The following is a 14,338-nucleotide window of genomic DNA, read 5'->3' as shown; positions in this document are numbered from 1 at the left end:
CATCAAAACATATGGTATGATTGAAGCTCATAAAACTAACAATTTTTTTTAAGCAATCCAAACCTTCCCAAATTCAAAATTTTTATGTTAAAAAAAGATTAAATGATACGTTATACGAGTTTCTATTTGCAAAATATGATATTTAACATATCATTACTTGTATAATGTAATTTTTTTTTAAAAAAAATCAACCTAAACCCATACTTCAATACTTCATATTAAACAAATCAATGTTATAATATAGATTTCCTAAACTCACACCAAAATACTCTACACCCGAAACACAAACTTCTTGAATCCAGACTAAAGCACTGTGCACTCTAAACACAGACTATTTAACACTATTATAACCCCACAAATCATTATAGTAACCACAAAATAGTATAACCAACCATGTGCCGCAAAACAACCCTCATGAGAATTCTATATAATCACTAAAAGACTTGGAATGTATATATGATTTTTTTAATAATAGACTGATAAATGATACACATAATAGCAATTTATCATCGATAGACTATGCAATTGAGTTTTTTTTAATCATTTTTTGTGGACTAGACTGATTTTGTGCAATATTTTATAATACGCTATAATTGCGATTACTTTGATCGTAATTTCAATATATATTCTATATATATTAGTACTATATAAAGTATATAGATCAAGTTGAACATTTTGAAAGTTTAGAGATCCAATTGAACTAAAACATAAAGTATAGATGCTAAAATAATATTCTATTATTTTTGTAAATATTCGTGAATCATGGTATGTTATTGAAAATTCAATAAAGAAAAAATACCTATGTATGTCCCAAGCTACGCCCATCTTAAAATATTTAAATTATTTTATATGTGATGTGAGCGAAATATATAGAGAAAGATACATCATGAAATACACCTAACCATCCGCCTTGAATAAGTAAAAATGAAAATTGAACTTAGAATTAGTAATTTCATTTTAAAAGTTAAATTTAAAACAAAAGTCCAAGTTCTAAACTCGGCTGGATGCTTATAGTTATTATTATTAGGTTTTTTTTTTTGACAATCTTGTAATTATAGTTTTAACAGCACAACTGTCATTTATTATTTTTTTTATAATAAAAACTTTGATTTATTATATTTATTATTATTTTTTTGACTCATAATTATGATTTAAACAGCAACTGTGGTTTATTTGATTTATTATTACTATTTTAAAATGTGACTTATTATAATTTTATTATTATTTTTAATTAAAAAACTGTGATTTATTTTTGAGTACAATTACTTTTTTAATCTCAAGTTTTGACGAATATATACATTTGATCCCTCTGTTTTAAAAATGTATTTTGTAGTCCAAAATTTATAAAAATAGTTATATTTGGTTATTGAAGTTTCAAAATGTACCTTTTTAACCCTTAAGTTTATAAAAATAGGTTTAGAAGGTCTTTGAAGTATTTTTGTTTGATTTTTTAAAAATAATTATATGATATTAATATTGGAAAACATAGTTTTAGAGAGGATGTGATTTTTAAAATTTGTTCTTCTAATTTAAAATGGAGAAATTATTTCAAATGGTAAAACTGTTGAAAATATTGTAAAATTTTAAAACTATCAATGATAGACGCTGATAGACACTGATAAACTTCTATTAGTGATATTGATTGACACTGACTGATAGAAGTCTATCAGTGTCTATCAATGTCTATTATAAAATTTTACTATATCTTATAAATATTTTGGTTTATTTTTCTATATTTAAAAACAATTCACTAAAATTTAATATAATTATTTAAAATAATAATAAAAAATTATTTAAAAGACTTTTTAAAAATAAATAATAATAAAAAATTATTTAAAAGACTTTTTAAACTTATTTTTAAAAATTCAAGGACTAAAAACATCCCTTCCGTAAATCAAAAGATGAAATTAGTCCATTCTTATAATTTTGAAATTAAAATGTACACTTTTTAAATTCATGAACTAAACAAACGTATTCCTTAGAATTTGAGTTATTTTGTAACCAAACATAGAATCTCCATCCATCTCATATCTGGTATGGAAAGTAATTATACCTAAAACAGGGGGCAGCAACATGGCGTTCTCAAGTTCGATTTCATGGTCCCCTTGCATATAAATTCCTCTTCTCTCGCTTATTCTGTCCCTCGATCCGCCGCCCATCGCCTTTCACCAAAAGAAAAAGAAAATTGGAAAAAAAAAAATTCAATCTTGGCTCCGGTCAGTTCCCTCCCGCTTCCTGTTTCCATTGCTTTCATCCTTCAGTTTTATTAATTATTCAAACAATTCAAGGTGACGGTCGCTTGATATCGTTCTTTCTGTAGATCCAAGGGGGCAGGGTTCCGATCCGATCTACATAAGCGTATGTAATTGTATAACTATGAGCATTTATGTTTTTCATGATTCATGATCGAGATCTTCTGGTTCTGGTGCTTAGATTTGATGGTTTTATTATATATCTTCTAGAATGTCTTTCTTTTGCTCTTACCAACGTAATCATCCTGAACTATTATTTTGTTTTAATTACATTCGCAATTCATTGGATCGTCGGGTAGATCTGATCTGTAGACGTTATTTGCGGTGCTGCAATTCAATCCATCGCGTTGTTGTGATCATGCATGTCGTTATGGATTGACCATTCTTTCATGTCCGAGATCTCATTGTTCTGTCATAATTAATTGATTTGATGTCAACGTTTGATTTTCTCATTGTCATTTCACTCATATTGATTCTCTCCTGGGTTTGGCTTGCACGCAGCACGGGGGCTCTTTTTTCTTTTTTTGGTTTAAATTCTCACTTTCTAAAATATTGTGGTGGGGATCCGCCAAATAGTACTGCCTTGTTCGTAGCATAATAATTTCTGAATTTGTCTCTAATTTCCTACTTTTGGTGGGTAGATTGATCTTAGCTGTTGAGATGGCATCATCAACAGCTGGGGCGGCAACAGGATGGTATAGAGGCAGAGTGAAAGCCGTTCCGTCAGGGGACTGCCTGGTAATTACGGCCATGGCCAGCAGCAAACCGGGACCCCCTCCTGAGAAGACCATTACTTTATCTTCTCTGATCGCTCCAAGATTGGTAAGCAAGTCAGCGATGTTTCGTTCCTTTACACCTTTTCTTTTATAAGTTCTTTTACACTTCTATTTATAGTCGATCATTTGTCTTATCAAGTTCCCTTTCACCATTTGGTGCTTTCAAAGTTTCTTCTTCATGTGTGCAGTGACTTTTTTGTGTGCATGAAGGCTTGTTGTAGTATATATGTACACATGTATATAGCAAGGTTGATTGCTATATCAGTTCTGGATTTTGGGTGTTTATGGTTTCAAAGGGTTGGGGAGATAAGTAATAGCTAATGAGGCTACCTTTTCCTTGTTATTTTAATTTATTTGGGTAGCTGTAAAGTTGGATATTGTTATACAAATAAATGTTAACGATGAGCTATTTTCTTTGGATGCCTGAATATTTGCAGGCTCGAAGAGGTGGTGTCGATGAGCCATTTGCATGGGATAGTAGAGAATACTTGCGGAAGTTATGCATAGGAAAGGTTATTATGCTAGAATGAATTCTTCTTCCAATAATTACATGGACTGTATCATGTATTGCACATTATTTTTTCGAGAAGATGCTTTGTCTTGTAGGGGTGTAACAGTACATATTTCCTGTAGGAGGTTGCATTTAGAGTAGACTATACTGTGCCATCCATTGGTCGAGAGTTTGGCTCTGTTTTTCTTGGTGACAAGAATATTGCAGCACTTGTTGTTTCTGAAGGCTGGGCAAAGGTTAGGTTCTTTTTGAAGCTGTGCTTAGGTTGTCCATTTTTGTTACCTGCATTTTTCTTCTTGGTATTATTGAAATTATATATTATGTAGGTAAGGGAGCAAGGTCAGCAGAAGGGTGAAGTGAGTCCTTACCTTGCGGAACTACTACGTCTCGAAGACCAAGCAAAGCAACAAGGTCTCGGCCGTTGGAGCAAGGTTACTACATAGACACTTACATTCACACGCACTACTATTATTTGTTTTTCAAGTGCTAATCCACATTAAAGAATTCATTACCTCTAAGTACTTTTTGAGTACGTAACTAAACCTTGTTTGTTTTTGAGTACATTCCAGTTTTTTTGCACCTAGAATTGAAGATTATATTTTTTTATTCTTCATGACTAAAATTCTTTCTTTGTTTCTATTTAAATTCGTTGCAGAGGAGTCTACCTTTTATTTATAACTTAAAAAGTCTTATATTTTATATTTTTATTTAAATTATAATTAATAATTCCTTAAAGAACTTTAATCATAATAATAAGTTTAAATCCTCTTTAATTCATTCATGCCAAATGTACAGGTTTTGTACAATCCCTTTCGCCTAAGCAATTGAGACGATGCCTTGTCTTGCCAACTTTTTTTGTTCTTGATGTTACTCATCCTTGTTATGCACTTTATGATAACATTGACTTTTTTACTGTATAATGGGGAATGAGGTTGTTTTCACTCTCGGGGGAATCATTTGATTAGCCACCCCTCTCCTTTTTTTCACGAAGCTATGGAGAATACACATTCCCAACAAGTTAAAGTAATGCTCTGATGCTGTCTGGAGATCTTCTCCCAGTATTCTTGAGACACTCCTTTCTTGGGATAATTTGGGTTTACTCTTGCCACCCCTTGATTGGTTTGCAAGTTTCTTTTATTAGTCCTTTGGTACATTTTTTTTCAGAAGGAACCTGAGTATCTTTGACGGGTGCAGGGGGGAGGATGTAATGGAATTTTGTTTGTTTTGATCCCCTTTTCGCCAATTAATTTTCTTTTGACCTTGCTCTTTCTTTATATTCATAAACGATGAGAGCCATTTCTTGGAATTGTTGTTTGTTGTTATTTTTTGGGTTTAGACTTCTTTCATCTCTTGTTGGTGAGTTTTTGTTTTTGTTCTTTTTTTTTTTTTTTTTTTGCACTTTCGTTCCTCCTAATCAAAGTAGTGATAGTAATATTGAAGTATATCAAACTTAACAACACTCGCCAACAAGAAATGGTAAATGGTCTTGCAAAATAATTAAATTTTGTTTATAGAAGTTATTGATTATATTTTTGTGGGTTCCTTTTGTCCCGCCGAGTTTTTGAAGCAAGCAATTGAATGGGGCTGTCCAATATCAGCTTTAGTTTCATGAGGATAAATATAATTTGAAATGATTGGCATGAATTGGTTATTTCTTATGGCTTTTCAATCTTTTCCTTTCTACTCTTTTACAACTTTTGCATTTCTATTTTCCGTTCATGCATTTCATTCTTCTTTATTTTTATATTTTCACCTTTTAAAATGTTAGCCGCACTGAATGATAAATGCAGTACATGAGAATAAGGGACTCTAGGAATATTAAATGGTAATGTAATAAGCCATCGTGTTCTGGATAGATATTTTTTATCTGTGATCTTCATGCAGTCTTCAATGTCTGAGCTAAAACATTTGAACAGGTCTTGTTTTTTTATACCTTACCGAAGAGTTCTGTATGATAGTATAAAATATGTGATTTATGTTACTCTTATTGCTTTCTGTAGGTTCCTGGTGCCACTGAGGCATCGGTTAGAAACTTACCACCATCAGCCATTGGTGATCCCAACAACTTGGATGCCATGGGTTTGTTAGCTGCTAACAAAGGAAAGCCAATGGAGGGAATTGTTGAGCAGGTTCGAGATGGCAGTACTGTTCGGGTTTACTTGCTTCCAGAGTTTCAGTTTGTTCAGGTGTTCATTGCTGGAATCCAGGTATACATTAAATGTTATGAGTAACAGGCTAGTGATGAAGAAATTTTTTCGAGTTCAGAGCATATCTTTTTCAGGATTAGTGTTATATATCCATTTATTTTGCTTTTCTAGTCCCCATCTATGGGAAGAAGGGCCCCTCCAGACACCATTGCTGAAACGGACAATTCATCTAATGACCTTAATGGTGAGGTTTCAGCTGAACCAAGAGCTACTTTAACGTCTGCACAAAGGCTTGCAGTCTCTGCTACATCATCTGGTGAAGTAGCTCCTGAAACATTTGGAGTCGAAGCCAAACATTTTACAGAGATTCGTGTTCTGAATAGAGAAGATGTAAGTCATCTGATGCTGATTTGTATATTGCTCTTTCAATTTGTCTGATTCAGAATGGATTTCACAGGTCCGGATTGTCCTGGAAGGAGTTGACAAATTTAGCAATTTGATTGGGTCAGTGTACTACTCTGATGGGGAAACGGCGAAAGATCTGGCATTGGAGCTGGTAGAACATGTAAGCCAATTGAATTTCTTTTTCTTTGGTATCTTAATGGTACATATTTGCATGATCGTTGCTGGATATTCTCGTGGTGACATCTAAATTGTTCACTTTGTTCCATGCTTAGCTAATTGCTTGGTTTTCAATCTTTCTCATGCGATTCAGAGTAGTATGACATTTCTGTCTACTGTTCTGGTGGTATTTTCTTATGCGTTTCTGTACTTCTTTTGCTATTTGAAATTTATATTTTTGAGTTTTCTTGACCTTTTTTATCCCAGCTACTGCATTGTACTCTTAATTTTGGTTTTGTTAATTTCTTTTGAATAGAATATGTGACATTGTAAGAATGTTCAAAGGAATACGTCTTCATTCCTCCATTAAATGCCAGGGTTTAGCTAAATATGTCGAATGGAGTGCGAATATGATGGAAGAAGATGCCAAGCGACGGCTGAAGGCTGCAGAGCTTCAGGCGAAGAAAACCCGGCTAAGATTATGGGCTAACTATGTACCTCCACCAACAAATTCAAAGGCAATTCATGATCAGAATTTCATGGGGAAGGTAATAATTTGTCAACTAGTCTTAATATAGATTAATTTAACAAATTTAGTTTTTTTAAAAAATAATTATTTTTATTTACTTTTTTGGTTTTAATATTATTATTTTTCTCTATCGTCTTAACTTGGCATTTGCAGGTGGTAGAAGTTGTAAGTGGTGACTGCATTATTGTAGCTGATGACTCAGTTCCATATGGAAGTCCACTGGCAGAGAGGCGTGTCAACCTATCAAGTATTAGGTGCCCAAAAATGGGCAATCCTCGTAGGGACGAGAAACCTGCTCCTTATGCCCGTGAAGCAAAAGAGTTCTTAAGAACACGCCTCATTGGTCGACAAGTATGATATTAGTTACTAATCTGTATCTGGTGATTCTGGAGTAAAGTGTAATTTGAGGTCACAATTCTCTTTTTAGGTTAAAGTCCAAATGGAGTATTCTAGGAAAGTCAGCATGGTGGATGGACCTGCAACTGCTCCTCCAGATTCTAGAGTGATGGATTTTGGATCTGTCTTCCTCTTGTCTTCTACTAAAGCTGAGGGTGAGGACACTTCTGCTAAAAACAGTAGTGACCAACAAGCTGGGGTGAATGTGGGTGAGCTAGTGGTATCACGTGGTTTTGGCACTGTAATCAGGCATCGTGATTTTGAGGAGAGATCAAACTACTATGATGCACTTCTTGCGGCTGAATCACGTGCTATTGCCGGAAAGAAGGGAATTCATTCTGCCAAGGATCCTCCTGTCATGCATGTAACAGACCTTTTGACAGTAAGAAACTTCACTATCTATTATGCTAAATTTCTTCTATCCTTTTAGGGTTAATAGTGACAACTTTTTACCTTATTCAATGAATTCAAAGTATCATGCGTATGTTTCCAGGCACCAGCCAAAAAGTCCCGAGACTTTTTGCCATTCCTACATCGGAGTAGGAGGATTCCAGCTGTTGTTGAATATGTTCTTAGTGGTCACCGTTTCAAATTGTTGATTCCGAAGGAGACATGTAGCATTGCTTTCGCTTTCTCCGGTGTGAGATGTCCTGGTCGCGATGAGCCATATTCAGAAGAAGCAATTGCCCTAATGCGGCGGAAGATAATGCAGAGAGACGTGGAGGTATTCCCCCTTCTACAATAATTTGGTAAATTCTTCTGATGCCATTGATCTAAGAAAGGTTCATTTGCACAGATTGAAGTGGAAACTGTTGATAGAACGGGAACCTTTTTGGGATCCCTGTGGGAAGCGAGGACCAACATGGCAGTGGTTCTAGTTGAGGCTGGTTTGGCCAAGATTCAAACTTCCTTTAGCAGTGATAGAATACCTGATGCTCACCTTCTTGAACAAGCGGAACGATCTGCTAAGCGTCAGAAACTCAAGGTTAGACATTGAAAAAGGTGAATGAGTCATGTCTATACAAGATTATGCTGATTTGAGTTTTTGCAGATTTGGGAGAACTATGTTGAAGGGGAGGAAGTGTCCAATGGTGCAGCTGTTGAGAGCAAACAGAAAGAAGTGCTTAAGGTTTGCAACCTGGATGTGGATGTTTCTGAGGAACCTTTTTCTTTTTTCTGTTGCTTCTCACCTGTTCTATTGTTGCTCAGGTAATTGTCACAGAGGTGTTGGGTGGTGGCAAATTCTATGTGCAGACAATTGGGGACCAAAAGGCCACTTCTCTACAGCAACAGCTTGCGGCTTTGAATCTTCAAGAAGTCCCTTTAATAGGTGCTTTTAGTCCTAAGAAAGGTGATATCGTCCTTGCTCAATTTAGTGCTGACAACTCGTGGAACAGGGCAATGGTGAGTGTTTGGAAGATTCCTTTTAAAATAATCCAATACGAACTTTCTTCACATTCTTATTTTCTGCAAGGTAGTCCTACAAAATTGTAGGTATTTAGATTGAGTAGTATGATTATTGAACAAATTCATTTATTGATTGCGTTCAAAACATAATTTATGCTCATTGCTCATATATCCAAGATATCAAATATCTTACTAGTATCTTTTCTATAGAAGATTTTCGGGTCACTTGTTTTTATAGTTGGCTGAATTCTGAGTATAAAAGAATACATTCGCAAGTTGACTGCTTTGCCTTTCGGGGGGTTTTGTACCAATTATTTTAAACTTAGTCTTGTTTGTTGTGAATTTGATGAGTAAAATCAGTGTGTTCTATTGAATTAGACTTCAGAACTTTAGTTGCTGACTTTTGCGGTGAATGACCTCTGGGATGCTGGGAAGGTTACTCTTAGAAGATCGTTGTCCTGTATTTGCCTACTTAGGGCCTATACTTGGGAGTGATTTTAGAGTTTTTAGTTCAATGGGTTTAATTATAAACACTGTTGTTAAAGTGTTAAATTATACATAATTTGAGTGTTTGGTTTCATTTTTCAAAAATTGATTTCATCATTTTTTTGTTCTTAATTCAAGAATCATTGAATTAGTAATAAGGGCATTACATTTGACAAAATAAGTTCTGAGAGATAAACAAAAATTCTTAAGGGGAAAAAATTGGAGATCAAAATAAAGGGTTGGAGAGAAGTTTTAGAGAGAAGATTTACAGACAGGGATGGACTATTTTAGGGAGTAAAGAAGAATAAAAACAAGGGGCAAAAAGTAGATGAGCAGAAAAAATTAGGGAGAATTTGTAGAGTTAAAATTTAAAGAGAGAAATGAAGTGAGAGTAGTGAGAGGGACAAAAAATTTTGAGAGAATGATAAATAGAGAAAGATATACAAAAATCTAGACACAGAAAAATGGTCAGACATAAGTTTTAGATAGGGAAAGAAGATAGAAAGAAGGGATAAATTTTAGATAGAGAAAAAATCTTGTAAAAAGCGTTTGGGGAATCACCTTTCCGTTTTTCTCCCTTGCCAAACATCATTTTGAAATAGAAGAATAAATCTAGAAGTGGTTTTGGTAATGACAGGCAATGTGATTTTTGCCTTGCTAAATCACTCCCAGACAAGCCAATTACTGATTAGAACATGCACAAGTGAATGCTATTTTTTAAGTTAGATAGTTCAATTTACAGACTGATACTTCTAGTTTTATTTATCGGTATAAAGTCTGTTAAATGGAATTAGTTCTCTATGGCTTATGGAGCTATTATATTATTACGGGTGAATAATTTCTCAGTCTTGACTCCTGTCTCCTTTCTTCTTCTCACTTGTTTGTTATAGATTATCAATACACCTCGAGGGGCTGTCGAATCCCTAAAGGATATGTTCGAAGTGTTCTATATAGATTTTGGAAATCAAGAGGCTGTTCCTTACGGTCGACTCCGGCCAGTTGATCCTTCTATGTCTTCTGCCCCTGGTCTCGCTCAGCTGTGTAGTCTTGCTCACATCAAGGTTCCTAGTCTGGATGAGGATTTCGGTCAAGAAGCAGCTGAGTATCTGAGTGATTACATGCTTAGTGGTGCAAAGGAATTTGTGGCCACAATTGAAGAAAAGGATACGTCTGGGGGAAAAGTTAAAGGGCAGGGAACTGGGAATATTCTTATTGTGACCCTTGTTGCTGTTGGATCGGAGCTCAGTTTAAATGCGTTGATGCTTCAGGTTCGAATAATTGCCATGTTTCTCAGTCTGTTTTCCTGTTACATTTCGTTTCAATCGTCTGTTATAATTATTTTCCAATAGTGACTTGAATTTGGGATTTCATCATCTTCATTATATGAATCAACTATCCTGATTGCAGTCAAAAGTAGCTAAGAACATGGGAAAAGTTTACCAGAAATGCAATATATGCAATTCATCAGTTCTTTTGTTCACAGGATATTTGAGAAAATTCTCCATCAAGCATACAGATTTTGGGAGTTTTAGTAAAGAGGATGTTAGACATAACTGGGAATATGATCGATTGTAATCTTAATATGAGTGACGAGGTGTCTTGTTATTTTTATCCCTGGGAGATTTCCGGGGAGTTCGATTAGAATGGGAATGTATTGAAGATGTTACGTACGCAATTGCTAATACATTTTTCTGCCATGTGGGATTTTCAGGAAGGACTTGCTAGACTGGAGAAAAGGAAAAAGTGGGAATCCAAGGAGAGACAAGTTGCCTTTGGAAGTTTAGAAGGATACCAAGAGGAAGCACGGACAGATAGGCGAGGGATGTGGCAATACGGAGACATTCAGTCTGATGAAGAGGACGTTGGGCCTGTGAGAAAAGCTGGTGGCCGGCGTTGAGAACATATGCCTCTTTCGTAAATTAAGATAGACAACTTTATTAGTCTAAACTTAATTAATGCTATAGTGATAATCACGTTTTCCGTATGAGAACAGAAGTGTTGCTGCGTAAAGACCATGTGAAGTTTTGTCCTTTGCTATTTTTTTTTTATTTTTTTTATATATTTTATTCTGTTTTTATTTTACATTGGATGATGAAACTCTTTGGAAAATAAAAATAATAATTCGAGACCTTACAATAAGGCGATACTTCACTGTATATTCTTGTGAAACAGTGTAGTCGTCTGTCCTTGCAGATTTTGACTTCCAAATCTGGTAAAGTTGCTGTTCCTTATCGTTCTCTCTTCGGTTTATGTTTTTCCCCAGGGATTAGATAGGAAGGCATAATGTTCTTGAACGGGTGTTTTGTTTTGTTATTTCTTTTTTTAATTTTTGTTTTATTCTCTCTCTCTATAGGAGCCGTTACTCTCAAAATAAGCAGTACTATAACTATACTTAGCAGTATAACAATAACTGACTTGCGATTGTCGCCCATCGGGCTAAATAAAGGGAGAGGTGGAGAGATTCTTTTGGCACAAAAGAGGATGTTGTGTCGAGAGTTTTGACCAATGGCTTTAGTATTAGATACGTATCGATGAGATTGGTACACATGCAAGATTTCAAGTTATTCGGAGATGGAATGAGGCACTCAGTTTAAGCTCTAAATCAGCATCTAAGTTGTACTTTGTGCGCGGAGTCCAACAAGACACGAACTTGAGAATTGAATTGAACTCCAGCTCGTTTGCCAAGAGCTTGAATGTTCTATGTTTGCAAGGGTTGATTAGGTGTACTAGGTAACACGCCTTCAGAAGAGTCGTTACATCGAAGGGATAATGTTTAAGGATAATTGTAAATATAGCAATTAAGCTTAAAATATTAGTTATATAACACAGTATAAAAGAATTTACAGGTATATTAAAATTTAGATTCATTTCTTGAAGTCTATCAAGATAATATCACTAACAGAAGTTTATCAATGATAAAATATATCACTAATAGATATTTCTATATTTACAATTCTTTAAAAATATTGTTATACACTTAATTATTTTCTCAAAGTGTTACCCATTATAATTATCTTGATGTTTATGACTATAAATTGGGAAATCGAAGGTTAATTTGACATGCATGTGCTAGTCAAATGCGAAGTTGAGCATCAAACAAGTCTATATAAGCCAACATCATGGCTAAGTGAGAAAGTTGACTTTTGATAATAAGTTATCATCTCGTGTAAGTGCTCGAGAGTTAGTGAGCACTTGTGTCCATTTAACTACTCCATATTACTAAATGGGTGGCTTCACAAATTTAAATATTGTGGTTGAAAAATTAATTAGTAAAATATGTTTGTTTTTAAAGTATTTAGAGATTTATGGTTGTTTTAGGATTTCAAGATGGAAAAAAAAAGATTAAAAAATGATGTTGAAGGTTGAACCCTCGACCTAAAAAAAATTAAAGCACAAGTCAAGAGTTGAATCCTTGACCTAAAAAAAATTAAAGCACAAGTCAAGGGTTGAATCCTCGACCTAAAAAAAATTAAAATACAAGTCGAGGGTTGAACCCTCGACATCCTTCACCTGCTCTACATGTCAAGTGTTGAAAACTTGACACACTGCCCAAATCGTCCCATCCATTCCCAACGTTCCATTGCATGCATATTAATTCGTGGGTAAACTCGACCTACAACCTTTTAAACTCCCATCTTCAGCTTCTCAAATCACAATTTCCCCCTGTCTTCCATTGCTCTCTGCCTTCGTTGCTCTGTCCGTCTTCTTCTCCTTCGAAAACTTCTCTTCTCTGTCGGTTTCTCTTCTCTTTCAAAAACTTATAAAAAACCCTTCTCCTTTTCTGGTTTTAAATATTCTTCTTACCCACATTCGTCCATCAAATTGTGAGGTTTGTATATTTACTATACAAAATTTCAATTTTTTAAAATAATTGTAAATTTTGTTCCTATTCTCATACTATTGTATTCTTTTTAAAGTTTTTGTTGTTGTTTGGGAAACAAAGAACAAGGTAACGTTTACTCAACAAAACTCCTAGTTTTTCTTAAAAAAAATTAAAAATAAGTTATAGGTTCAAATATCATAATACTTTACTTTTTAGTTTTTGTTATCGAAGAACAAATAACAAAGAAAAGATGGATCATTGCCACTTTGAGAAAAAAAAGTAAAATCGCTATTGAATTTGTGAGTTTACTTTTTATTTATTACTATTATTTTTATATTTAGTAGATCTATCATGTTAATTTTTTTAGTAGTGGTTGAATTTAAGAATATTTACATAAATAGTTTTTTCTCTATATATTTTACTAATCTTATTTATATTATGTTAGACCTTCCATGTTAATGTTTTTTTCTGCATTTTAAATAATAATAAATTTTGTTAGTATTAGTGTTATTCTTTTAATATTAGTGCATTTTAAAAAGTTTAGTAGTTGTTTTTGTTATTTAATACAAAAAGTTGTTTTTGTTATTTAATATATATTTTTATAATATTCGATTGTTAATATTTTTTTAGTAATTTTTAATATTTTGTTTATATCTTTGTTTGTTTTTGTTTATATTTAAGTATAGTTTATTGTTATGTATAAAAAGTTGATGTTTGTAGTTTAAAAACTTTAGTATTTTTAGTTTAATACAAAATCATTGTGATTTTTTAATATATTTCTTATGATATTTGATTTTTTTAGTATTAACTTTGAAAAAATAGTTAAAAAAAGTTTAGCTTATTGTTATGTTTAAAAAGTTGATGTTTATAGTTTAAAAACTTTATTTTTAGTTTAATACAAAATTATTGTGTTTTTTTTAATACATTTCTTATGATATTTGATTTTTTTAGTATTAACTTTGAAAAAAATAGTTTTAAAAAGTTTAATTTATTGTTTTGTTTAAAAAGTTGAAGTTTATAGTTTAAAAACTTTAGTATTTTTAGTTACAAAATTATTGTGAATTTTTTTAATGTATTTTTTATGATATTTAATTTTTTTAGTATTAACTTTGAAAAAATTGTTTAAAAAAGTTTAGTTTATTGTTATGTTTAAAAAGTTGATGTTTATAGTTTAAAAACTTTAGTATTTTTAGTTTAATATAAAATTATTGTGATTTTTTAAAATATATTTCTTATGATATTTGATTCTTTTAGTATTAGTTTTGAAAAAATAGTTTAAAAAAGTTTAGTTTATTGTTATGTTTAAAAAGTTAATGTTTATAGTTTAAAATCTTTCGTTTTTTTAGTTTGATACAAAATTATTGTGATTTTTTAATATATTTTTTATGATATTTTATTTTTTAGTATTAAATTTGATAAATTAGTTTTAAAAAGTTTAGTTTATTGTTAT

At 32.8% G+C, this 14,338-nt stretch overlaps 1 protein-coding gene across 1 annotated transcript; it reads left to right on the top strand.

Annotated features, from left to right (window-relative positions):
* The first annotated feature begins 1,987 nt into the window (after positions 1-1,987).
* On the top strand, positions 1,988-11,221 carry LOC120070857 (ribonuclease TUDOR 1-like). The gene is made up of 18 exons (XM_039022749.2): positions 1,988-2,216; positions 2,321-2,358; positions 2,894-3,074; positions 3,466-3,540; positions 3,662-3,775; positions 3,866-3,970; positions 5,540-5,746; positions 5,858-6,076; positions 6,144-6,251; positions 6,625-6,795; positions 6,930-7,127; positions 7,204-7,554; positions 7,666-7,896; positions 7,969-8,157; positions 8,224-8,301; positions 8,382-8,576; positions 9,956-10,333; positions 10,777-11,221. Exons 3-18 carry the CDS (start codon positions 2,913-2,915, stop codon positions 10,960-10,962), a joined length of 2,967 nt encoding a protein of 988 aa, XP_038878677.2. The 5' UTR covers positions 1,988-2,216; positions 2,321-2,358; positions 2,894-2,912; the 3' UTR covers positions 10,963-11,221.
* The last annotated feature ends 3,117 nt before the right edge of the window (positions 11,222-14,338 follow it).

Source organism: Benincasa hispida, chromosome 2, assembly GCF_027475165.1.
Source record: "Benincasa hispida cultivar pf3 chromosome 2, pf3_genome.v1.1, whole genome shotgun sequence".
Taxonomy (NCBI): domain Eukaryota; kingdom Viridiplantae; phylum Streptophyta; class Magnoliopsida; order Cucurbitales; family Cucurbitaceae; genus Benincasa; species Benincasa hispida.
This window is presented reverse-complemented; position numbering and strand designations above follow the sequence as displayed.